This window comes from Carcharodon carcharias, chromosome 22 (assembly GCF_017639515.1).
Source record: "Carcharodon carcharias isolate sCarCar2 chromosome 22, sCarCar2.pri, whole genome shotgun sequence".
NCBI classification, from domain to species: domain Eukaryota; kingdom Metazoa; phylum Chordata; class Chondrichthyes; order Lamniformes; family Lamnidae; genus Carcharodon; species Carcharodon carcharias.
In genome coordinates this window covers 37,203,114-37,230,452 of record NC_054488.1, presented here as the reverse complement: position 1 = coordinate 37,230,452, position 27,339 = coordinate 37,203,114, and the positions used below count along the sequence as shown (strand labels likewise).

The window sequence follows — 27,339 nt, the reverse complement described above, 5'->3', positions numbered from 1 at the left end:
CCCACCAGCCTCCGCATTCAAAGGATCATCTTCCGCCACTTCCACCAATTCCAGAATGATGCCACCACCAAACACATATTTCCTTCACCCCTCTGTCGGCATTCCGTAGGGACCGTTCTCTCCGGGACACCTTGGTCCAGTCCTCCATCACCCCCAACACCTGATCCCCTTCACACAGCACCTTCCCATGTAATTGCAGAAGGTACAACACCTGTACCTTTATCTCCTCCCTCCTCACCATCCAAGGGCCCAAACACTCCTTTCAGGTGAAGCAGCACTTCACTTGCACCTCCTTCAATGTGGCCTACTGCATTCGCTGCTCCCAATGTGGTCTCCTCTAGATTGGAGAGACCAAATGCAGACTGGGTGACTGCTTTGCGAAACACCTTCAGTCTGTCTGCAAATGTGACCCAGACCTTCCTGTCGCTTGCTATTTCAACACTCCAAGCTGCTCTCATGCCCACATGTCCGTCCTTGGCCTGCTGCAATGTTCCAGTGAAGCCCAACGCAAATTGGAGGAACAGCACCTCATCTTCCAATTAGGCACCTTATAGCCATCCGGACTTAACATTGAGTTCAACAACTTCAGTCCCTGAACTCTCTCCTCCATCCTCATCCCCTTTTTTCAGTATTCATCTTCATTTTTAAATTTTTATTTTTTTCAATTTTTTATCCACTCATTTTTAAATTATTTTTCATTTTTATTCATTGTTTTATCTCCATCTTTTATCCTATTTTCAATCTTTTTTCCCACCACCATCCCCTACCCCCAACCCCACCCCATCCCATCCCACTTATCCATCTGTCACTTGTTCATGCTCTTTCCAGAGTGCTTACCCTTGTCCAGCTATTATCACATTCTGCTTTCTGGCCTTAATGCCACCATCAGCACCTGCTTTAGCCAGTACCACCACCGTTAACACTCCTTTGTCCTTTTCTTCATGGCACCTTTGTCAATCTCTCCTTAGCCCCCACTTATCACTGGCTTTCTATCCAGTGAAATCCCTCTCCTTTTTCTACTTAGTTCTATTGAAGGGTCATGAGGACTGGAAACGTCAACTCTTTTCTTCTCCGCCGATGCTGCCAGACCTGCTGAGTTTTTCCAGGTGTTTCTGTTTTTGTTTTGGATTTCCAGCATCCGCAGTTTTTTTTTGTGTTTTTATCTCTGCGATTGCTGCTTGTTTGAGAGATTGGGGAATATTCCGCAATGATCAGTTCAGGCGGAATTAACATCTCTGTCGGAACCAATGTTCCGGAAACTCGTAGCATTCGGAACCGAACTGAAAGCCGGACACACAACAGGAAGCGGAGAAAAGCAGGAACAGAGCAATGGCTCGAGAGCCCTGGTGAGGGTGGAGGGGCATTAAAGGGGTAAAAAAAAGGGGGGAGGGGGAGTCGGAGCCGCTTTTATGTTAGGTTCGGGTCCACTTTGTCCGCGATTGAATGAGTTCAGTCCCCGTTGTGGACAATGACCGGGTTCAGGGTTTGTGCAATAGGCCCGTGAGGGGTGAGAGAGAGAGATTTCCTTTATAAGGGGTATTTACAGTGCAGTGTGTGTGATATCCTATATAAGGGATATTTACAGTGCAGGATGTGATATTCTTTATAAGGGGTATTTACAGTGCAGTGTGTGTGATATCCTTTATAAGGGGTATTTACAGTGCAGGGTGTGATATCCTATATAAGGGGTATTTACAGTGCAGTGTGTGTGATATCCTTTATAAGGGGTATTTACAGTGCAGGGTGTGATATCCTATATAAGGGGTATTTACAGTGCAGGCTGTGATATCCTATATAAGGGGTATTTACAGTGCAGGATGTGATATCCTTTATAAGGGGTATTTACAGTGCAGGGTATGAGATCCTTTATAAGGGGTATTTACAGAGCAGGATGTGATATCCTATATAAGGGGTATTTGCAATGCAGGGTGTGAGATCCTTTGTAAGGGGTATTTACAGTGCAGGCTGTGATATCCTATATAAGGGGTATTTACAGTGCAGGATGTGATATCCTTTATAAGGGGTATTTACAGTGCAGGCTGTGATATCCTATATAAGGGGTATTTACAGTGCAGGGTATGAGATCCTTTATAAGGGGTATTTACAGTGCAGGCTGTGATATCCTATATATGGGGTATTTACAGTGCAGGGTGTGAGATCCTTTATAAGGGGTATTTACAGTGCAGGGTGTGATATCCTTTATAAGGGGTATTTACAGTGCAGGCTGTGATATCCTATATAAGGGGTATTTACAGTGCAGGGTGTGAGATCCTTTATAAGGGGTATTTACAGTGCAGGGTGTGATATCCTTTATAAGGGGTATTTACAGTGCAGGGTGTGATATCCTATATAAGGGGTATTTACAGTGCAGGGTGTGATATCCTTTATAAGGGGTATTTACAGTGAAGGATGTGATATCCTATATAATGGGTATTCACAGTGCAGGGTGTGATATCCTTTATAAGGGGTATTTACAGTGCAGGGTGTGATATCCTTTATAAGGGGTATTTACAGTGCAGGGTGTGCGATATCCTTTATAAGGGGTATTTACAGTGCAGGGTGTGATATCCTATATAAGGGGTATTTACAGTGCAGGGTGTGATATCCTTTATAAGGAGTATTTATAGTGCAGGGTGTGATATCCTTTATAAGTGGTATTTATGGTGCAGAGTGTGTGATATCCTTTATAAGGGGTATTTACAGTGCAGTGTGTGTGATATCCTTTACAAGGGGTATTTACAGTGCAGGGTGTGATATCCTATATAATGGGTATTTACAGTGCAGGGTGTGATATCCTATATAAGGGGTATTTACAGTGCAGGGTGTCATATCCTATATAAGGGGTATTTACAGTGCAGGGTGTGATATCCTATATAAGGGGTATTTACACTGCAGGGTGTGATATCCTTTATAAGTGGTATTTACGGTGCAGAGTGTGTGATATCCTTTATAAGGGGTATTTACGGTGCAGTGTGTGTGATATCTTTTATAAGGGGTATTTACAGTGCAGGGTGTGATATCCTTTATAAGGGGTATTTACAGTGCAGGGTGTGATATCTTTTATAAGGGTTATTTACACTGCAGGGTGTGATATCCTATATAATGGGTATTTACAGTACAGGGTGTGATACGTTTATAATGGGTATTTACAGTGCAGGGTGTGATATCCTTTATAAGGGGTATTTACAGTGCAGGGTGTGATATCCTTTATAAGGGGTATTTACAGTGCAGGGTGTGTGATATCCTTTATAAGGGGTATTTACAGTGCAGGGTGTGATATCCTTTATAAGGGGTATTTACAGTGCAGGGTGTGATATCCTTTATAAGGGGTATTTATAGTGCAGGGTTTGTGATATCCTTTATAAGGGGTATTTACAGTGCAGGGTGTGATATCCTTTATAAGGGGTATTTACAGAGCAGGGTGTGTGATATCCTTCATAAGGGGTGTTTACAGTGCAGGATGTGATATCCTTTATAAGGGTTATTTACAGTGCAGGGTGTGATATCCTTTATAAGGGGTATTTACAGTGCAGAGTGTATAAGGTATGCTTTATAAAAGGGCTATTTACAGTGCAGGGTGGTGTGTGATATCCTTTTTTAGGGATATTTACAGTGTAGTATCTGTGTGATATCCTTTGATAAGGGATATTTAAGGTGCAGGGTGTGTGAGATATTCATTTGTAGGGAAATTTACAGTCTGATGTGAATGTGACATTCTTTTATACGGGATCTATAAGGCGCCAAGTTGGGACAGATCCTTTGCAAGGGATATATAGAGTGCTCGTTGACCTACGTTGGCCCCAGGTTAAGCAACGCCTCGATTTTTAAAATTCCTGGCCTTCTTTACAAATCCTTCTTTGACCTCACCTCTTTGTATTTCTGTGACCTACAACTCTGCAAGACACCTGCCATCCAACAATTCTGGCCTCTTGTGTATCTCTGATTTTAATGGCCCCACCCTTGGCTGCCTTTCCTTCAGCTGTCTATACCTAAGCTCTGGAATTCTCTCCCTAAATCTCTCCTTTTTACTGCACTTTCCTCCTTTAAGCAGCTGCTTAAAACTCACCTCTTTGGCCAGGCTTTTGATTACCTGCCCGCATATCCTCTTATCTGCCTCTGTGTCAAATTTTGTTTTGCTAATACTCCTGTGGTGCCTTGACATGTTTGCTTCATTAAAGGCACTAAATGTATGCAAATTCTATGCCATGTGTGACAGATTTCTTATCAGCAGCATATATGTATAATATATATAATTAGTGAACGGCCTGTGTAACTCATCCCTTATTAGGGAAACATAAAGTGCAGTATGTGCATGCATGAAATGTCGTACATTGTGTGTCTGTAGTTTTACAGAGATTACTTGTATGCATACATCTTTTGATGGATACTTTTCACAGCTGTGAACTTTGAGATGTGAGATTTTCAGTTATCCAAGTTGCAATTTGTACAGATGTATGGGTTTAAGGACAGGTCGGTTACTATTAATATACTTTCTTTTCTCTTATTTTGTTTTACCTGTCTTTTTATTTTCATGCCTTTGCCTTTACTGTGCACTGCCCACCAGGCTGAGGGATTTGGAAGTGCTCTTTTTTTCTTGGGTGTTAATGAAAGCAAGAGGCAGCATCGGCAATGGTGGTAAAAGCCCTCTGTACATAAGATAAATATTGATGATGAAGGTTTTTAGCTCCCATCATAATTGAGAAGGATTGCTTGACTCCCTTCACAAAATTTATTTGCTTCTCCCGCAGCTTTTGCTCCAGCATTTTACCCAGAAGTTCATGACTTGAGTTCATTACCACATGAAGAAAAACTCCCTGACATCAGCCGGAAATTTGTTTTTAACTAGTTGTTCTTTGACCTACAGCCAGGCAAAGCAACTTTAGAGCCTATTTAAAATGCCTACAACTTTCACTACTGCTGGGAATTTTACATCCTTAAGTCTTCTTCTGATAATTGTAGTATACACCCAACATTAACTTATTAACATATCTGCCACTGTACAGGTTGCTATTCAGTGTTTGATCCCAAGCAGAGATCGACTATTATTCCTATAATTTTTGACATCCTTCACCTGTTCTTTTGTTATATAAAATCCTGGTATTTCTATTTATAAATACAATATTTTTTTGAATGTTTAATGTGCTTCACTCAGTGAATAACTTTAGAAATGTTGTGAGTCTTGTTATAGTGATGTGATTGTGCCAGAAATATTTCATAGCCAGCAAAGAAGTGAATGGCCAATCAGTTTTAGGTGGCTTTGTTTGGAGTGGATTGCTGACTGTGCTCACTGATCTACATTGGTTTTCAGCCTGGCAACACCTTTAATTTTAAAAACTCCATGCTTGTTAGGCAACTAGAGAAGGCCAGCATCACCAATGTCCCAGATACAAATTAAAAATAAAATATTTTTTTCAATGAAAACAATGAAGTGGATTTAACTTTATGTTTCACATGATTTAAATGTAATGGAATCACTGAATTTAAATTATTAGGTTTCTCTTGGCTGACTGTTATCCATATGGATGATGATAGGGCCCTCTTCTATTTTCATTTTGACTCAATTCAAAATATCCTCTTAGAATGAGACACGAAAAGCAAAATACAGCAGATGGTGAAAATCTGAAATAAAAACAAAGTGCTGGAAAAATTCAGTATGTCTGGCAGCATTTGTGGAGAGAAAAATCAGAGTTAATGTTTCAAGTTCAATATAACTCTTCTTCGGAACTAAGGAAAAGTCAAATTTGATTCCAAGTGTTAACTCTGTTTCTCTCTTCAAAGATGCTGCCAGATCTGCTGAGTTTTTCCATTTCTCTCAGTCTTTATCTTTTGGAATGAGATTATTTTGTTTTAAATTTGGGAAACTGCAGACATGATGAATATTTGTTTATTAAAGAATGCAGAAGTTGGCAAACATTGATGATATACAAAGTAATTTAAAACAGAAATGTAAAGGCAGGAGCTTAAGAGCGATGGGTGGCTGATTGAAAGCCTAAAATGGAACATTAGTGGGTCAGAGGGGATAGTAACACATGGGAGCACCCTAATAGTCAGAAAGGGGCCTAAGTGTTCGCCCACAGCCGCCACCTGCCACCATCTGCAACAGTCTCCCAGATTGGAGTCATTCCAATGTTCCTGGGCTCCCCCACAATGCTGCTTGTTTCCTCCTCCCCAGAAACCCTCTGTGCTGTGCTGCCACATTCCTGCATGTCTAGTGATTCCTCCCCAGGCATGTATTTTCCTCAACCTCGGCATCATTCCTCACAAGTTACAAGTGTCCTCTCCCCGTCATTCCAACTCACAGGACCTGTCTAAATGCTGCCAGAACTCTTCTCTATGGTGCTTCTAATCTCTGTATTGCTCTCCAAATTGCCTCTAGACTGAGTTTCTTCCCTCTGCAATGTCGATAAATCAGTGCCCCAAATGATATCAGCATAACATTCTTGTTCGTGAGCAATGTTTTATGACATCATCTGACACAAAATAATAAACTGACTTATATAAAAAATAAAGTACAGCAGATTGTCAGCTAGCATCATTTAAATAGAACCATAATTTCAAAGTTTTTAACCTCCACAAGGTCAATATGGCAATTATAAATTGTTGCTGCCATCTGAGCTCCTAGATCAGATTTTAGTCCATTAATCACCCTTGGATGTTTACTATTTTGTCTATACTGCCTATGAAGAGCATTAAAAATACTGACAAACATTGTAGAATCTCAAAATCATGCCTGCATTGTAGATAAACTATGTGAACTGTTGAGTGAGAATGCCAAGTCGCTTACTTTTCATTTTAACCATGGCGGCTGTTAAATGTTTGTGTTCATTTCTGCTTTCTATTCTAGATATTTTTGGTTTCTTATTAAAACCATTCAACCTTTATTTAGGCAACAATACTGTAGCATACCCAGAATAATGAATCGAGAACTCTTTTATAGATTGTTTCTCACTGGCGTAGTGTTTCTGTGCCTCCAAGGAATCTTCTTTATCTTCAAAAGCAGCAGGATAACATTACATTAGACCTTGTTTTGGCTATAACTTCCAAACAGCTTTATTAAACAGTAATGGATCAAATAAATAATAGCAGAACTATGACATAGATTTACAGTAGTTGTTCAACTCTATTGGCTTGTACAATAGAAAATTAATAGTTTACAATTCCAGTACTAAAACTATAATTATAATGCCTCTTAGATATGTATTTTTTATGATCTCTGCATTTTAACTGGGTTAAGAAATGGTTTCTCTGGTTTAGATACTCCAATCAGATAATTGCTTTTAAGGACCAAGACAGAATTAAAGCAGGCTGTAGCAAGCTAAATTGTAGGCAAAGGTTCGTTTTTGTCACAATGACGTCACACGTTAAGTAACGCTGTAATCCAGCATGATTTATGCTGCTGTGTGAAGCTATCCAAACAATTAGAAAACTGATGAAATTTTTTTTCCTGAACATGGTGACATTTCATCTGGTAGGGCATTTCAGAGAATAATTTGCAGAATATTCTGCACCTTGAAAGATCACATCTCACAAGTGCCTGAAAGCAGTGGCCATATTCTGAATTGGCATTGCTGATTTAAACCACAGCAAGATCCCATGCACAACAAGGAGACGAATGATCAGTTAACTTGTTTTGGTCTTGTAAATCGGCCAGGACACTGGAAGAACTCATTACCCTTCTGGTAGAGCCATGTTCTGGCAGTTCCATCCGCTTGAACGACAGAAACAGGCAGTTGGTGACTGGATTTGACATGTCATTTGAGTGATAGCACCAACAACTTTGTAGCAGTCTCTTAGTGTGTATGGGACTGGAAGTGCTTATAAATTCTGGATTGGGACTCAAAACTACAGCCTCTGACTGGCAAGGATGGCTGCCAAATAAGTAATGAACAAATGTTTGATGTAATCTAAGTAAATGTATTCAAATGTCACAATATAAGCATTTTAGTCTTATTCATGTTCGAATATTTTTAATAATCTTTTTCCTGTGTTCTGCAGGTTAATGAAATATGACTCCACCTGCCATCTAGCACAAGAGATTGCTGAAAATATCCATGAACGTAATAGACAGAAGAGAACGGGAGGTAATCCTCCAAAGGTAAATTCAGTGGTGGTTGCTATTATTTTGCAGTTCCTTTTATATGAACATGGTGTTTTATTTTTGAGAGAACATAATTCAATTAGGAAGTTCTCTTTAATTATGGATAAGTGTATATTTCATTGGAAATCAGCAATCTCAGGCAACACCCTTTTCTAATTTTTCCATTCCGGCGTGCACCAGGGACACATTCAAAACCAGCACAGGATGGATTTTATATAACTGTATCCAAATAGATTATAGTGTTATGAATGTGCAGATTCTATTATTATGATCTCAGGGGAGACCATAAAAAAGAAATTCAAATTCCAACTTATCAACTGAAAAAAATTGCATCACAAGGTTTCGCATTTTAAACAAAAACCTTTTATTGTTTGAGTTAAACAAAGCAAGTACTATCAACACAACATTATATTTTGTAAATCCTTATCTTTAAACCCAAAAATCTCAACATTACACTCTTGTTCTACTTTTATTTCCACTCAAGAGTTCCCCTAGACTTTATAGGATCTTGAGGGTTCCTTCACTTCTGGGACCAATCCAAGGTGTGTCACCACTCTCAGGAATTCACTTTGATTCTCTCCAGTGCCCCTGTTATTTTCTGAGGTATGAGATTACTTAGGGCCCTTCCAGTAGCATCCTGCTAGGCAATCCTCCAATTCTCCTCAAGCACCTCATAATCGTAGACACCCTAGCTTAAGGATAGGCCTCACTGCTTTCTTGTTTCGTGACTCCAAAATCAGAAAACACCCCTGGTGCAATGTGGCACCCCGGATGTCCCAGATGGAGATTTAAACTAATTAACTTTACCTTCCAAAACATCCCTTTGATTCTGGGACCCACATAATAAAATTATATCTCCAGTGGGGTCAACTACAATCTTACCAGAGTCTCTGTCGAAATTTCAATTCCCAAACTAAAAGTTAACCTTCTAAAACATGAATCATAAAATCAGATACTTTTGCAATACCCGTGCTGGAGAAGATCAAACAATAGATTGGTAAACTGTCTTGCTTTGTGATGCAATTTTAGTTTTTAATTTCCATTTCTAGATTTATTTTTAGATCCGAACTGCTGTATTGTCCAGATGATTCAAGGCAATTTTATCTTGGGCATCTGTCAATTTCATCCTCTGCCATGATAGTGTAATTCATGGGCTCCTGGAAAGAATGGATTAGATGGGCCAAATTGTTTCAAATTTCAATTATTAATGTCCCAAATTTTTCTGTCAAAATAACAGTGACATTAATGGTGGTCATCTTTATTCATGTTCAAATCGTACAACAACTTCAGGTGTGATTGAACTCAAAATTCCAGAAGTTGCTGTCCAAGTTGCACCGCTCTACCATTAGCTTCATGGATATGGCATTCTGCACTCTGCCTAACCATTGAAATATTGAATGGCATGAAGTTTCTGTATTTGTGTGGTAGATAAGAACTAAACTTGTCACAGAATATTAAGTCATTTTAAGTTTACCCTTAGTACCGTTACCCTGTGATAAGTGTTAATTACTGCCAATCAACTTCGCTTGCATTAAAAATTAACTATTACAAGTTTGGAGTCTCATTCCTTCAGATTTTAATTATTGGAGTATTTAAAAATATAAAGTTTTCCATTTTTTTTAACTTTTCCTTTCTGTTTTGCTCAATCCATTCCCCCTTTGTTTATCTTTCTGGAGCTGAGTTGACATTGAGTGCACCCACTCTAGTGGACACTTATTTGTCAGTCCTTGCACTGTTCCCATATCTTGGCAGCAACCTTTCTGAAAGGTTACCAGCAAAAAGAAGATCCAGCACAGAATCAGCTTTTCCAGCGCAGCCTTCCAAAAATTGTACAATAGAGTCTTTGACAACAGAGATCTAACAGGACAAAGGCTTTAATCTACAATGCTTTTGTTGTCACCACCCTTCTATATGGGAGCGAGACTTGGGTCAAGTACCAAAGGCATCTCTGGGCACTGGAGAATTTCCACCTGCGATGTCTTCACAGAATATTCGAAGTCAAGTGTAAAGACATGTGAACAAACTCCAGTATCCTCACCGAAGTCAATTCCCCCAGCATTGCAACTTTGGTCATGTGAAATCAGTTTCGTTGGCCTGGACACTGCATTTGCGTGTCAAATAATCAACTTCCAAAAGATCCCTTTTTCATAACTTAAGGATGGCACCTGATCTCAAGGAGGAAAGAGAAAACTTTTTAAGGACACTCTGAAGGCCTCATTGAAAAGGGGACAAATTGACATTGATAAGCGAGGAACCTGCTCCAAACCAAGCCATGTGGCAGCAACTCATCCAACAAGCCGCAACACAGTCGGAAACTGACCATTTAAACTCTGCTGCAGAGAAGTAATGAAAGTGGAAGGAGAGAGAGCTGAACCCTGGCTTGAGAACTCCCCTTCCTCAGAGCAACTCTTGTCCTCTCTGTCCAAAGACCTGTGGCTGAAGGATCGGCCTGAGTCACCTGAGGACACAAAAAGTCCTGAAGCCTGGCAGACATCATCCTCATTTCAAGGGACCAACAATGACAAATTTCACAGTTCTTCAATCTGCATGATTAAAGAGATGCACAGTTGCTTGGCCTGTTTACTCAGATCCCAGATGCCCAGTTTCTCTCACGGTGACTTTATTAGCTCACACTTTCGTCAACTTACCATGTAAAAAAATTAAAAACCTAAACATGCAAAGGCAAGTTTAACAAACAACAGATGTCATTAGATGCCCTGCCACAGCAAATTATAGACCAATATGTTTATATGCGAGTTTGATATCCTACTTTGGTGCCTCAATGGTTATCATCAGTTTACTGTAAAAGAAAACAGTGCTCAGTCATAGCTAATTCATCTGGAAGTATTTTCTTGTGGTTTGAATGTTTCCATATATAGTTGACCACCATGATGGTACAAAAGTGGGGAAAGTTTCATTTTCTGAGAAATCTGGCCCTTCCACCTCTATTCCGGACAACAGCTTTGATAAGGGTTTAATTATACTTGTCATTTTCTGGGATTTCAGCCACTAACATTTCTGGGAAATGATGGCTGAGGTATTTGTTGCTGCTAACAGTATGCGTATCGCAATAGTTATTCCATTAAATTGATGTTTGAAATATATTTTATATCACAGTTTCGTTCCCGTCCTTAGAAACACAGCATAAGCTGTGCTAAGTCAAAGACCAATAAGAAGACCCCAGTTTGAAATGAGCTACTGATTAAGACTATTGATCACAAGTGCTGTAGATGAGTTTTAATTTTTCCTTCAATGCTAATGTATCATCGTTAAATCTCTTACTTGAAAGCAGCGAGAAAGTTTATTGTGAACGTCAAAGATTTGCATGCACATTTTAAGCTTTTGTATACACGTATTTTAGTTGCATTTTTTAATGTGGATAATTGTTGTAAAAACCAATAACACTTTATTCATATCTTTACAACAGGTATAGGATTGTTGTGATTTGGGGACTTGTACTAGGAAAATGCAGTCTGTTTTTAGTTGCCTATACAAATGTAATCCTTGGCAGGGAGCACAAGGATTATATTTTCACCACTAAATGTGCACATTAACTGTATTGTTCTTCAGTTCACATGCAATCGTACATCTGTAATACAGAAGACAAGGGAAAAATTATGTGCAGATTTTCAGTTCCATCAGTGTCACAAAATTGACATCTTACTCCATACCTGGAAGTATTTATTGTATTCTGTGGTTGTTTGAAAAGAGACCTTTGACTCCATCTGGTGCTTTCCAGACACATCCATCTTGTATTAGACTTTGCTGCAGTGCTGCCAAATATTAAAATCATTTAGAACTTAATAACACAGGATTTTTCTGTATATAGCAACTGAGTGGTTCCAGCATTCATGCAATAGGGCATGCACACTGGCTAAACCGATCAGGGCAGCTGATCAGAATGTTACTTGTCAAAACAATTGATTATCTAGTTATATATATTTTATGCCTACATGTTTTTTCCACATATAGAGCATAATCCCAAAATGAAACTGGAACTTTATTCTAGTGCTACAGCTGTTTGGAGAAGCAATGCACATAGTTAATTTTTATGGTGAAAAGTGCCTTACTAAAGTAACCATATGCTGGAAAGGAGGTTAGTTCTGTTGGCACAGCTTCAATTCAAACCCATTAAATAAAATTGTATCAAATTAACTTCAAGAAGAGCAACATGGGTGATCAATTTAAAAAAAATTTCTTCCAGATGGAAGTGCTCTGTCACCATCATTCAGAGGATAGTGGATATTTGGTCAAGTCAAATGCATTTGAATGACCATGGCGTTTCATATTCAAAATATAATGTCAATGTAATTAGATTTTTGAAAGCGACAGACAACTGAAGTAGGCTATAGTGACACAGCATATTGGATCAAGACAGGTGTTACTTTCACTTTAGTAACTGCACCATAAAACAAATTCCAACCCAAGCAAAGTGTGTATTCCTTTGAAACCCTCGTATAACACTTCAGTATGCTTTCCGCAAAGGAAACAGTGCTTTTTCACTTGATCCTAAGCTGATTAGTTGCAGTCGTGTGTGCATTTCCTCCAATTCAGCCTTGACTGTGGGATGCTGCTATTTCTCCAGGATGGTAACACAACCATCTTTTATAGATACCGCTGAATCTCTTTTTAGAAGATTACCAACACTTCACTTATGCATTTTGGATTTCGCAGTGCCACTCATTCAAATAACAACATAAAAACAAAAGAAGTAGGAGCAGATGTAGGTCATACAGCCCCTTGAGCCTGGCCTGCAATTCAATGCAATCATGGCTCATCATTTGCTTCAACTCCACTTTCCTGCCCACTCCCCACATCCTTTGATTCCATGAGCAACCAACAATGTATCCATCTCTGCCTTAAGTATATTCACATATGAGCGTCCACAACCTTCTTGTAGAAAATTCCAAAGATTCACAACCCTCCTCATCCCAATCCTAAATGATTGATACCTTATCCTGAGACAGGACACACGTGTTCTAGATTCCCCAGTATCTACCCTGTCAAGCTCCTTCAGAATCTTGTATGTTTCAATGGGACCACTTCTCATTCTCCCAAACTACAGCGAATATAGACCCAATTTACTCAGCCTCTTATTATATGACAACCCTCCCGTCCCAAGGACCAATCGAATGAGCTTTTGTTGTACCATCTCCAATGCAAGTGGACCCTTCCTTAGATATGGAGATCAAAACTGCACACAATCCTCCAGCCCTAAACAACTGTAGCAAGATTTCTGTATTCCTGCACTCCAAACCCCTTGCAATAAAGGCTAAAATGCCTTCCTAATTGTTTGTTGTACCTGCATGCTAAGTTTCTGTACATCTAAATCCTTCTGAGCATCAACATTCAGAGGTTAATTGCTTTTTAAAAATATTTTGCTTTATTGTTCTGACTCCCAAAGTGAATAACTTCACAATTACCCATATTAAAGTCCATCTGCTACATTTTGCCCACTCACTTAATCTGTGTCTTTTTGCAGTCTTTTTGTTTCCTCCTGATAGCTTACTGTCCCAGCTAGCTCTGTATGAAACCTGGAAAAATTACTTTGTCTGTTCATCTAAGTAATTAATATGGATTGTAAATAGCTGATCTTTGTGGAACTCCACTAATTACAGCCTGACAACTTGAAAATTCCCTGTTTACCCCTACTCACCAATTCCTGTCTGTTAACCTATACTCCTTTCATGCTAATATATTACTCAACTCTAAGAGCCCTTATCTTATGTATTAACCTTTTGTGCAGCACCTTATCAAATGTCTTGGAAATCAAAGCATAGTACATCTGCAAGCTCCCCTTTATCTACCTTACTAGTTACATCCTCAAAAAAAAACAATAAATTTGACCAGAACTATTTCCCTTTGGTAAGGCCATGTTGACTTTGTCATCTTATACTATGATTTTCTAAGTGCATTCTTGACTTACTTAATTTTCCTTTGACTGATGCAAGGCTAACTGGCCTATCATTCCTTATTTTTTTTCTCTCCATCCTTTCTTGATTTACAGTGTTACATTTACTTACTTCCAATCTACTGAGACTGTTCTAGAATGTAGGGATTTTGGAAAATCATAACCGGTACATCCATTATCTCGACTGCTACCTCTTTTGGAACCCTAAGATGTGGGCCATTAGTTCCTGCAGATTTGTCAGATTTTATCCCCTTAAGTTTCTCCAATACCTTTTCCCTTTTGAGAATTACTTTAAGTTCCCCACTCTTATTAACCCTTTGATTACCCTATATTTCTGACATGTAGTTGCTGTCTTCTACTGTGAAGACAAATACAAAATATTTGTTCATTGTTTTTGCCATTTCCTCATTCCTCCTACCTCTGCCTCTAAGGGGTCAACATTTTAGCTACTGTCCTTTTGGATATAACTGCAAAATCTCTTACAATCTGTTTTTTTCTTCCTGATAGTTAACTCCCTTTTTTAAATCAACTTTTTGGTCACCCTTTGCTGGTTTCTAAAACTCTCCCAATCTTCAGGCATACTACAAAACTTCACAACATTATAAGCCTCTTTTTAAATCTAATACTATCCTTAGCTTCTCTAGTTTGCCATGGATGGATCTCTGAAGATTGAGTTTTTTTCAATGGGATATATTTTTATTGAGCATTTTGAATTGCTTCTTTAAATACTTCCCCCATTGTTTTATTTCCCACCACATCTTTTAGTGTATTTACCTAATCAACCTTAACCAGCTGTCCCTTCAAACCTATGTAATTAGCTTTGTTAAAATTTAAGATTCTTGTTTTGGACTGGAGTAGAGGCTTTCAAACTTAATGTGGAATTCAGATGTATTTATGATCACTTTTTCCCCAGAGGATCTTTTGCCATGAAAATAAACCTGCCTCAACGCACAATACTAGACCTAAAATAGCTTTATCCTTCGTTTGTTCCACAATGTATTGTTTGAGGAAACTGTGGCAAAGTATTTTACAATTCTTCCAGATTATCTTTGCCAATTTGATTGGTCCAGTCTAAATGTAAGAGCTCCACAATTATTGTGTTGCCTTTGTTACAATTTCAATTATTTCTTGCTTAATACTCTGTCCACTGGTATAACCACTGTAAGGTCACCTATAAACTATTCCCACAAGCATTTTCTGACCATCATTATTCTTAATCTCCACCCATACTGATTCTACTTCCTGATCTTCTGAGCCAAGATCCTCTCTGTTACTGTCCTTACATCGTCCTTTTTGATCATGATTACTCCTCATCCTTTTCCATTCTGCCTGTCTTTTCAAGATATTGAGTTAGCTGGAATATTTATTTCCCAAACTTGGTGTCAGATTTGGTCAGGAAGTCACAAATTCCCCAAGAAGGGGATCAAAGTCATAGGTGATTTTAAAGCATTTTATTAAGAACCAACAGTTTCGATGTGATACGTAAGCTAAATAGGCAGAAAAGTGAGAATGTTTAACTCATCCTTGAACAGATGAATGCTTGGCCAAAGCAGAAGAATGCTGATCTCGTTGGCTGGTGGTGACAAATTTCTCAGAATAAACTACTGGTTCCAGTTCAGACAAACAGATGGATGAAGTTGATCTCCATAGCTGGAGGTGGCAGTCTCTCCTGCCCTTGGTCATCTTAAGTTAGCAAATGTGTTAGGCTAAAGCCAGCCTGGTTCCACTTTGAAAAGTTCTTTCCTGTCCAAACTGATTTTTTTTCCCATTGTGATCCTGTTTATAAACCTGATTTCTAGGGGCTCAATGCCAACCTCTTATTCAGTTATCCCTTAGCAAGCAACAGATATTCAAGGGAATCCCTCCCATCTCGGTCTAAAGTCCATGAAGCCATCTCAAGGCTTATTGCTTGCTAGGACATCCTGTTTAACCTTGACTCAAATAGTTGATTTATGTTTGAATAATGAGATTCAACCTTACCAGGTTTGGGAATGTTGTTTTAGAACCTGTGCTAGGATCATGTCCTTGGCAGAGAAGACAGGCCTGCGCTGTCCTGTGTTTGTCAGCCCAGTAGGGTTCAGTGGAATATTTCTTAATAATGGAGTGAGTGAGAGAGAGCTGTTTCTATGATCAATAAATTTCTTGAGATTTTAAGGTTATTGCGCACCCATTTCTTACACCTTTTAATTATGTCTCTAATGGTGACTAGATCTTAACTACTATCTTTATTTGTGATATTAGTTCATCTATCTTATTACGAATGCTTTGCACGTTAAGATGAAGAGCCTTTAATTTTATTTTTTACGTAGTTCTTTGCGTAGAGCTTATTTGCTGATGCATTATTACCATTAATATCTCTGTCCCTTCCTGTCCCACTCAGCTTGTCTTTATCCAAATCACTACACTGCTCTAATGCCTCAACTTTTCAGATTTCTAAATCTACCTTCACTTGATTCCTCCCTGGCCCTTTTAGTTTAAAGCACTATCCACAGCCTTAGCTCTATAGTTTGCCAGAACACTGATCCCAAATTACACCAAATTAAACCAAATTACAGCTTGAGGAATCCTTACCAGAGAGATCCCACTTGCATCAAATTCCCAAATTAACAATTTGTTTACCAAGTGCTCTGTTCCCTGATCACTCTGTGCTCCACAGCCCCATGCAATGCATATTGCTTTTTGAATCCAACGGCTAAATGTTAATTTTACTTGCAACAGTTAGGACAACACAGTTATAATATCTGTTTTGAACTATTTCTTGTTGGATTTTTGCTGTTTAAAAAAAAAACTAGGATAGAATTTACCATGTAGTATTAGATTTTAATCATTTTTCTATTGTCATCTTATTGCAGTAACCCCATAGAGTGATGAGATGGTCAGGCCTGTAATTTAGAGAATTTGTAAATAGCAGGATCTACATACTTCAGTAAAAGAAAATATGATATTGATCACCCATTTAAAAAGATACGTTGAGATAAATTTGTATCCAGGATAATTATGCCAGGCGGATGAAAGACGAAAGGTTTTAACTTCAGGTTTGCTTGGTGTTAAAATCCTCTGTGAATATATCATTTATATACCTGACTTTTCTGGCACAGGCATGAAGGGCCGAATTGTACTGTAGCCATTCTATGATTCTTTGATTCTTCTGTGCTTGTGATACTTTTGCTGTGGTTCTGCTTTTGGCAAAAATGGACCAGTCATCTTGCTTAAGTCTTACATTATTCTAGTATGAATTTGAAGTAGTTTCTGAAGTCTCAAGTAAACATTGGGAACATTTTGGTTGATTATAGCCCTGAATTGCATTTTATGTAACTGAAATTACCAGTCTAATGATTTCTCCCTCTACCCTGTGATTTACAATGCCTATACCAAAAAATCCCCACTTGCTGTAAGGCCAACTTTCTGGTTTAGGAGTGCCACACTAGTGCATCATGAAAATCATGTTTTGGCCTGATTGTATCATGCCTGCCTTCCTAGCCATGGACACTAGATGTCCTCATGCACATCCAAACAAATTACGTCCAGCCACCTATTTTTACAGTTACTTAACTTGATGGTCTGTTCTGCATTTGCAGCTTTCCATTCATACAGTTTGATGTTAAATCTGACTGTGCATTTACATTGTCATCCCAGAACATATCCACTAGGACTAGTAGAAACCTTCCAAGATTTCGTAATTTTTGTTTTCAGACAGAGAACAAACTGAACAGATATATCTGTGTTTGTGTTTTGGGCATTAATAAAATGACTAATTAATTTAATAACTAGTTCAAGTTGTGATTGAGTTTAGGATCCAGTAAGAAAATGATCATTACCTGTTGAGAACAGGTGAAAAGTCCTGCATAGAAAATCTATTTTTTTATGTTCTCTGGACAAGTGAATTATGGATGTCTAAAATTATCATTACTATGGTTTACAGTTTTTCTGTATTTTTCCATTAGACTTAAACAACTCCCAAAGTGAACCCTTGCTCCCAGGACCCAAGCTGTCTTTTTACCTGCCCGATATTGGGTTATTTGTAGTAGGAACATACAGAAAATGTTCATCGCCATTCTGTATTTTGACTTATTGTTTGTATCACGTGTTCTCACCTGATTTTTCTTGACTTAGGAAATGAGTAGAAGAAAACATTCACTGGACCTGTGGCTCAGGACATAAATGACCAAATAATTTATTAAACAGTAAATGAATAAGTGAACAGAAGTAATTTACATGCTGCAGATTCATAATAATCATGAACTTAACTGTTCCTCCTTGAAAGATAGAAAATTAAAAAAAAACATTGTGTGTACTGTGAGAGTTTGTGTAAGACGCAAACTCCCGGAATACTAACTGTTATGTGGCAGTTTGTGGGTGACTGGTTATGAAGTGCCAGTGTGCTCACTTTCACACTCTTTTTAATTCAGGCTAGAAAATATTTTAGAAAGGCCCCTTAAAGTCAAAATCAAACGTGCATTCAATGTCAATTTTTTAAAAATCATATCATTCCTTGCTGTCTCTTTTCTCTCTCTGTCCTAATCCAATCTTTCTTTCCCTATCTTGCCCTGATTTGACATTTGATTCACTCCTTTAATTCACCTTCCTTATCAGTCTTTTCACTGCTTATTTCTCAACCCCTACATCTAATTCCTTATGGAGACACTCCATTGGTGCCATGTTTGCTCAAGTCCCAGATGCCCTGTTTTCCTCGCTGTGTTGTTATCAGTTTGCACTTCATGCCACTTAGCTCAAAATGTTTTTGTCCACTGAAGCCATTAGGTGGCCTGCTACAGCAAAATCTGGCCTTATGCTACAATATTTGTTCTGTACTTTTTGGGACAGAAATACTTGATGTATAAGTAGATAGCAACATATGTGAAGAGTTTTGTTTTTTTCTGTTAAGAGCTTTAAACATAATGCAGGACACCTGTTAAATAGGTAAAAGCTTTAGGCCGTCTTTGAAAAATGACCTTGATAAAATAGTAGCATTTAATTAATGCGATAGCAGAGGGAGAAAAAAGCATAAATTAGGAAACAGATAATGAAGATCAAAAGTCTTTATTGTGAATTCAGGAAATACACCAGGGGTCAGTATAACTTCATATCAAGTGGTGCTGGGATACCATTCAAGAGGAGAAGTAGCCTTACGGATAAGAACTGTAAATGATCATTTATGAAGAGGAAAATTTGAAAACCAAAGGAATGAAGTTAACAAGCAACCATTTGCTTTTGGTAGTAATGACTGATGGAGCTACCTTCCATTTTAAGACAATTTTAAAATTTAAACTTGTTTCTAACTATGAAGATGTTACATCTTAAACTCGTAATTTTGAATGCATTATTTAGCTTATCACGTAAGTCATTCTCTACTATTTCTGAGACGAAAACACTGAGGCTGCATTATTTATCCTGTTGTTTCTGTTAAGTGGACATTTAATCTCTTGCTGATCATGCACATAACGTTCCATTTTTTTTCCTGAAATGAGCTTTTGTTGTTCAAATTATTTCATTTTAGTGAAATTTCATTTAACTTTCAAATTGAGAAACCAAAAAAATTCTGATTCATCTCAAAAGAGAAATATATATATTATATTGTTTATTGATTTGAATGTATTGCATTTTTGGGATGAATTGTTGCAACATAAAGTGAAAAGTTTTGTATTTTCGTCCAGAAAATTGCATCTTGATGATATTTGTGTGTATTTCTTAAATTGATTTATTTGCTCAAGTGTTGATTTTAGGTTGAAGGCACTTGATTTATTAGATGGTTTGTGCTATTACTTTCTTTCTCCTGTGGGAAAGATAGGAGTATATGCACATGAATGTTATTCTGCCTGAGCAAAGATGGCATCCTCTCTGCCCATTTGCACTTCTATTGTGAGTCAGTGGGGGTGTTTGGGGGATGGGTTATTAATGTAGCTGGTTGAGATCATTTGTCACTGATGGCCAAAAAAAAATCTGAAAGAGTTGAAAGGTTGAGCATGCAATGGCTAGTTGTGTGGGTTCTTTAAATTTTGAAAAGATTATTCAAATTTCTTGTTTGTTTATTTTGGTCTGCTACTTGGTAGGTGCCAAATGGCAAAAAATACTTAGAAATGGAATGTATTCATTCAAAAGACTGAAGGCTTTTTTGAAGGTTTCTTTCAGATATTCTGTTGTTTTTACATGATCGTGTTTGTTGAAATATTGATGAATGGTTTTAAAATGTAGGGTTGAAGTCAGTATTTTATTTCGTCCCTTTTTCCCCATTTCCAGCTGAATGTGACGATTCGGACATCTCTACAGAGGCTCGAAGAACAGATTAGCCGGCTGAAGGATTCTTTGTTGCGAAGTTTGTCAACACGGCAGATGTATCCTTTTAAAACCTATTCTCTTTCATGGCTGTGGACATTCAGGAAATTAAATGTTAGATAAACTGAAATATTTATATATTTCATACATAAAATAAGTAATGGGTACTGTCTCTTTATTGAAGGTGTGGCAAAAGACCATGACTAAGTAACCTGTGTAGATATTTTACCAAAATAATTGCTTTTAAAATGTTGTGAAAGATGATGTAGTGAAATGTAAAAGAAGTGCACTGTCTATGTGCCTATTCAGAAATTGAAACTAATGCTTTCTAACAGTTTTTGTTTCTATGCTGGTGGTGAACTATAGGTAAGCTATTAGAGTGAATTTTATACACGTCATACCAGCTGAAATCTAATCCCTTCAAGGAAACTTGTTTTTTTTAAAAATAAAGCTAAAATACAAAACTAAGCTTGTGGATTGATACAAAATAACTGATACTTAAAAGAAAAATGTGCACCTGAGAAGCACAGAAGACATGATAAACTGTGAGACAGTGCTACTGATGTGTACATTTGCTTGTGTTTTGGCTTTCATTTAATGAAAAAAAAATAGTTGGGTGTATACAGATCTTTCAAATTAAAAATGATCACATTATTTAAAGTTTAGTTATAGAATTAGAGGGCATGAGTGCAAAATTAACTCAAAGTGAAATTCTGCTAATAGTGGATTGTGTACATTCAGAACTTGCTTTAAATAATGGCCACAAAAATTCTGATCGTTAATTGAAGGACAAGTAACCTGCACTACAAAATTTAAGCTTAACTTGATTTAGTGCATCTATAAATGGAACAGTTTTAAAGGGGATGTCGGAACAGAAAGATCTGTGGGATATATGTACAGAAATCTTTGAAGGACGCAGGACAAGCTGAGAAAGAAGGCTGCTTTCAAAAAGGGATCCTGGTCTTTATAAACAGAGGCAGAGACTATAAAAGAAAGGAAATTCTTTAATAATTCATATTCAGTACACAGTTTGAAGCAGACAGGCGTCAAAATTTAATGGACGATTTGTTAACGAGAGAGCGACAACTTCAAACATCCTTCAAGAACGATGGCACAGAGCCTGATCTGATGAGGTATGATTTACATTGAATTTTCTTTAATTGGAAAATTTATTTTCAGTTTGCGCGTGCTGCAGTGCATTATTTGAAAACTTTTGTTATCTTACACATGTAGTTAAATAATTTTGTTCTTTATTAAGTAATATTTTGATACCTGTAGTAAATTATCCTCACTAGTGTCTGGTTAGTACAGAGCTTGGTGCACAGAATCTAGAAGAACCAATGCTTTCGTTCAAATTGAAAACAAAAATAGATGTGGAATTTATATAATGTAATTCATGTGCTCAGAACATCCCAAACCACTTCACAACCAATGAATTACATTTGAAATGTAGTTACTGTTTTTGCTGCTTTACTCGGAGAATGTTTGGGATGTGGAACCTGCTACCGCATGGAGCCATTAAGGTGAAAAGCATAGATGGATTTAAGGAGAAACCATGTAGCTCAATGAGGGAGAAAGGAATAGAAGGATATTGTCATGCTGCACTATATTATGAATTTTCAAACAATACTTTAAAATTTTGACAAAAAACAGACTGTTAAAATGGCCACTGCAAATCATTTGACCTTTGGCAGTATCAGCTCCAGACAATCCTGAAACTCAAGCAAATACCTAAATAAATATGGACATTCACAGCCATCCAGGAAATTCGCACACCCCTTTGTTTAAGGATGGAATGTCAACAGAAGGACTATAGCATTCCAACCAACTCATCTTTCTGGTTCACCGTGGACAAAAGACACGTTGAAACTCAATGTGTATTAAACAAATGTGAATGGGTCCCCATTGACCTCCCATGATGGCTCATCACCCGAACCCAGACTGGATAAATTTCAGTGTCAAGTGACAAACTTGGGATGTTTATTAGCCTGAGCATCCACCTTATTTGGTAAAGGGCTTTGGACATGTAACAAGTCACATTGGTGAGTCAGCCATGTTGTTGCCTGTTTTTAAAATAGCAAGAATTAGCTCTGCAGAGACAGAGTGATACCAGAAAGCCATTGAACCAGCTACAGTCAACCAAGCAGTCAAGTTAATAAACAGCAATAACTTTTAAAGTGGGAGATGGACTCCCCTTATCCTGTCCCATCTTTAAGTTCACCTGAGAACCAACTTCCTGGAAATTCAACTACAAGAAGCCTTGCAGCTTACTGAGAATCCTCTGCATACTAGACCTTCAACTCAAAGCATCACCTCATCTAAGAAATTACAGGCCTGCCACAAAAAAAGATACTGAGATAGTTATACTTTGTAATCGTATTTTTTTTTAATCATCTGTATCTAATTTTTGTGAGAGTGGTAGTGTGGGTGAGTTGAATGAGTGAGACGTTGCATTTTTAAACCTGCCGGGCAAGTGTATGATAATAAATACCCTCCATTATTTTCAAAACTCTCAAAAGAAGCTTGCTGCTGGAATTATTTAATTTGGGACAACAGCCCTGAGGATAAGAAAATACACACACATCACATACAAAACACATTGATCACGGACATATAAATTTTGTCCGTGACAATACGTTGATAGGTTGAGATGAAGTAAGGTGGGAAGACGCTCATGCGAAGCATAAATACTGATGTAGACGTGTCAGATTGAATGCCTCTTTCTTTGCTGTTAATTCTATGTAATTATGGGGGCAAATGCAATAAGCAGTTTGCCACCATTTAGGTCAACAAATATCAATTGTATAAATAATGGGTTAACTTTTTTTATCATGGTGTTGAAGGAGAGAGAAATGTTAACCAGGAGAGCTATTGTTTCTGTCTTCAGATAGTACCATGGGATCTTTAATGATCACCTGTAAAACAGTTGGGGCCTCAATATAACAACTCTGAAAGCAGATGTCTCAGGCAATGCAACACTCCCTCAGAGTTGTAAAAAGCATCAGTGTACATTATGTGCTTAAGTGATGGAGTGGGACTTGACCCCACAACCTTTTGCCTCAGGCACCATTGAGCCAAACTGACATTTAATGTACCCTCCAGTTCTCTTGTTTCTAGAAATTATGAATGTGATATAGATATTGATGTGGTCAGGGGCTTGATGCTTGACTGCAAAATTCTACAAAAGCTGAAGCTGAGAGTGCTGAATATATGTGAAGTGGTTACAAAGTTTTTTTCAAATCCTCTGTGTACAAATGGAGATTTCAATATTCCATCTTCCATTTTGCCAAGTTGGTATGGTGCGAATGTTTCAATACATTTGGAATAGTAAACTGGATGTTACTTGGCTTATTAGAAAGAAAGATAACAGAAGCTTGCTACTTATCCTTGTTATCCTACATTAACTTGTTTTTGAACATACAGTGTGATTCATGGATTAGACCACATTTTTTTATTTTGTGTTCAAATTCAGCCAAGACTAATGTGAAATTCAAATGAGTCAATGAGGCAGCCTCATTTCTATTTTAACAAGCTATTAATCAACAGAAGAAAAATGCCCATAAGTAAACACTAATAGATGCTAAATTTCAATCTCATTTTAAAGATCCAAAAGAATGGTTTCTGTTGAATTGTGGTGCAGCGCACATACAAATTAAAAGACGAAACAAACAAATGTAATTTCAAAAATTACACCTAATTGCATTTGAAAGCAAAATACTGCAGATGCTGAGAACCTGAAATGAAAACAGAAAATGCTGCAACAGATCAGACAGTAGCTATGAAGAGAAAAACAGAGTTAATATTGCAGGGCAAAAAGCTTTCCTCAGTTCTGATGAATTTCTCCTAAATAGAATTTAAATTCTTTTGAATTTCTCAAACATTTTCCTCCATTGTCTTTAGAATCTTCCCTTCTTGCCCCCTGAGATCCTTGATTAAACGCTGCTCCTTCTCAGTGTGAATCTGGTGATCTGACCAGTCAGATTCCCCGAGAGTGCCTCAACTGAAACTTGTCTCCATCACTTTGTGTAATGGGTGTTCCGGCTAATCGACTTTTACAGCAGTTGACAAAGGAGATCCCTCCATTACTCTGAGTTGCAAGCACTGAGGCCAATTCACTTCCTCAGTACACTTCTCAATGGGCTAAAAACTGGCCAATCATATAGAGATTATTTAGTGTTGAAGGCGCCTTGCACTTGGAACTTGATCATTTGGTTTAAGTGTTTTTTTAAAATTGACGATAATCTTTGTCCTGCACACAAGATGATATGTTTCAGTGGATGCCCTGAAACCTCCTTATGAACCCTCAGTTGAGAAGCCCTGGCCTAGACATCTGTATGCATGGGTGCTCAAAGTAGAATGAAGGAAGTGGTGAATGCAGAGTTCTCATAATTGTAGGCCTAGAGAGGGGTTACAGAGATAGACAGAAGCAAGGAAACATGAGGATGAGAATTTTACATTCGGGGCTTTGGGGACCAATGTAAGTCAGCAACCTGGGGTGGGGGGTAATTGATTAACAAAACTAGATGTGAGGTAGGATGTGGGCAGCAGAATTTCTCATGACTTTAGATAATTGCATAAATATTATGGTACTTGAAGCTCTACAGTATATACAGCTCTAATGCCAAAATTGGAACTTGTTTTACATAACTGGTAGTTCTGTTGTGGTGTATCTCATGGTGAATCAGACATTGCTTTGATGTAAGAGGGGAGGTGCACAGGGTCATTGCAACTGAATCTGCATCTAACCTGAAGTTGCATAATGTTGAACATGTTTACATATTTAATTTGTCAAGTCCTTTGCCTCAAAGTTTGAAAAAATCATATTTTACCTTGTTTTTATACAAAAATGATCAAATCCACATTTACATTCATAACTCTCCTTTTCTGCTTCATGATTAATTACTGAGACCTATGCCATTGCTGGATTGGGAGGAAGATAGGTAGGGCAAGGGCATGGACTTGCAAATAGCAAGTCCTGGCTTTCACTGTGAATGCCCAATCATACTAGCAATCATTAGAAATAAATTATGGTGTGTCATAGATAGCTTCTTCCATTCCAAGAACGTAATAATGATTATTACTAGGAGGGGAGACATCTTTTGGCTATGAAGATTATGCACAAGCTGTTTGTAGAGAACAGTTGCCCTGCAATGGGAACAACCTGAAAATGTGATTTAAATCACAAACTTCGGATGGTTCTGAAAGTGTTACATCACTAATTACCCAGAAATAGTTAGAAGAATTTAGAATTTAAAATTTAAAACCACTTGTAGGTTCTGGGTAACTTTAGCACTGACCCATCCTGACGCCCCCCAAGGGGAATTCCCCACCCCCACCACAGGACACCTCTCGCCCTTCCCACTACTAACCCCAGAATACCACCCCCCCGGCCCCCCGACCTTCGACGGGACTACACCCCGACCCAACACGGACTCCCCACCCCCATGACTCCCCCTGACCTGACTCTTTCCCCCCTGCCCTCCAAGCCTGACCTGACCCCCAACTGCCCACCCTAGACCCGACTCTACCATCCCACCCCCAACACCTGATTTTCCCCTCCCCCCAACCCCCGTCACCCGACTCTCGACTGCGCCCCCCTGACCTGACCCAGCACCTCAAAATCCTATCCACTTACCTTATATATTTACCTTCTCCCTGGCTTCCCAAAGACCTTTAAACTTGGCTGGACCTTTGAATTTACCTGGTTTATGGCAGCTAGCGTCTTAAAAAAGGAGTGTGGCATTCCTACCTGCAACTGAGCTGATCTCGACTCTTGGCTCCGAGACCACGCTGCACTACACAGAGCTCGTCTGGCCTGAGTTGGAAGGTCTGACAAGATAAGAGCAGCTGAATTTTAAACTACAAGTGGAGTGGCAATTTGACTCAACTGCCATTCCTCTGGAAGTTACAAGATGTTTTTTTGTATAGTTGCCTGATCTCCCCGGTGCCGATTTTGTTAAATCAGAGAAAGTGCTGTTTTAAAACGAGAAGAACGTTATACCATATCAAATACAGTGTATTGTCCCACTGCTAAAATATGTGTCCTTTTAAAGTCATAGAAAGCTGCTTGATGACAAACACTACATGAACTCATTCAAGGATGAGTTGCTCTTCAGGCTGGAATAAGAACCCTAAGTTTCTTGAAAAGCTTGCGAACCTTGTACTTTCTGTTGTGGAATAACTTTCTGCACTTGTAAATGCCTGCTTATGTTTCTTTTATAATTTTTAAAGTATAATATAGCAGTTTGAATTAAACTGTCCAAATTGTACCAGACAGGAAATGAGTAATTCTGCAAATTTTAAATTGTCCGAATTGTACCAGACAGGAAGTGAACAATTCTGCAAGATTTTATAATTTAATTATTTTTCCATAGGTAACCTCTATTATAAATATGGAAATAGAAATTTATAATGCAAAATGTTAATAAGCGTGACAAAAAGTTACAATATGAAGTAAGTTTTGTATACAGGAAGTGCACACATTTTGGTAAGATATAGCTACACGAGTTCTCATGCCATGGTGTTGCTCTTGTTAAGTTACAGGTTTATAAGAACAGAGGTGTCACACAGAATCACAGAGTTGTTACGGCGCAGAAGATGGCCATTTGACCCATCATTTCTGCACTGGTTCTCCGAATGAGCAACTCACCTAGCACCATTCCCCCACCTTCTCCCTGTAACCCTGCACCTTCTTCATTTTCAGATAACTGTCAAATTCCATTTTGAGTGTTTTAATTGAACTACACTCCCAGGCAGTACATTCCAAACCGCATGCTGCTTAAAAAAGTTGCTCCTCATCTCTTTTACTAAGTACCTTTAAACCTGTGCCCTCTCATTGTTGATCCTTTCATGAGTGGGAACAGTTTCTCCCTACCTACTCTGTCCAGACCCCTCACTTCTTTTCTCTAAGGAAAACAGTCTTAACTTCACCATTCTATCTTCATAACTGAAGTTCCTCATTCTAAGAACCATTCTCATGAATCTTTTCTGCACCTTCTCTAATACCTTCACATCCTTCCTGAAGTGCAGTGCCCAGAACTGGACATACTAAACCAAG

General features: G+C 38.2%; 1 protein-coding gene across 4 annotated transcripts in view; it reads left to right on the top strand.

The window, feature by feature from the left end:
• Window positions 1–1,268: 1,268 nt before the first annotated feature.
• stx8 (syntaxin 8) overlaps window positions 1,269–27,339 on the top strand; it is a 170,831-nt gene continuing 144,760 nt past the window's right edge. For all 4 annotated transcript variants that reach the window (XM_041216803.1, XM_041216802.1, XM_041216804.1 and 1 more), the window contains exons 1-4: window positions 1,269–1,346; window positions 7,996–8,095; window positions 20,247–20,341; window positions 21,305–21,415. In XM_041216803.1, coding sequence (XP_041072737.1) covers window positions 1,330–1,346; window positions 7,996–8,095; window positions 20,247–20,341; window positions 21,305–21,415 — 323 coding nt within the window. In that variant the 5' untranslated portion in view covers window positions 1,269–1,329. The remainder of the gene's footprint in view (window positions 1,347–7,995; window positions 8,096–20,246; window positions 20,342–21,304; window positions 21,416–27,339) is intronic.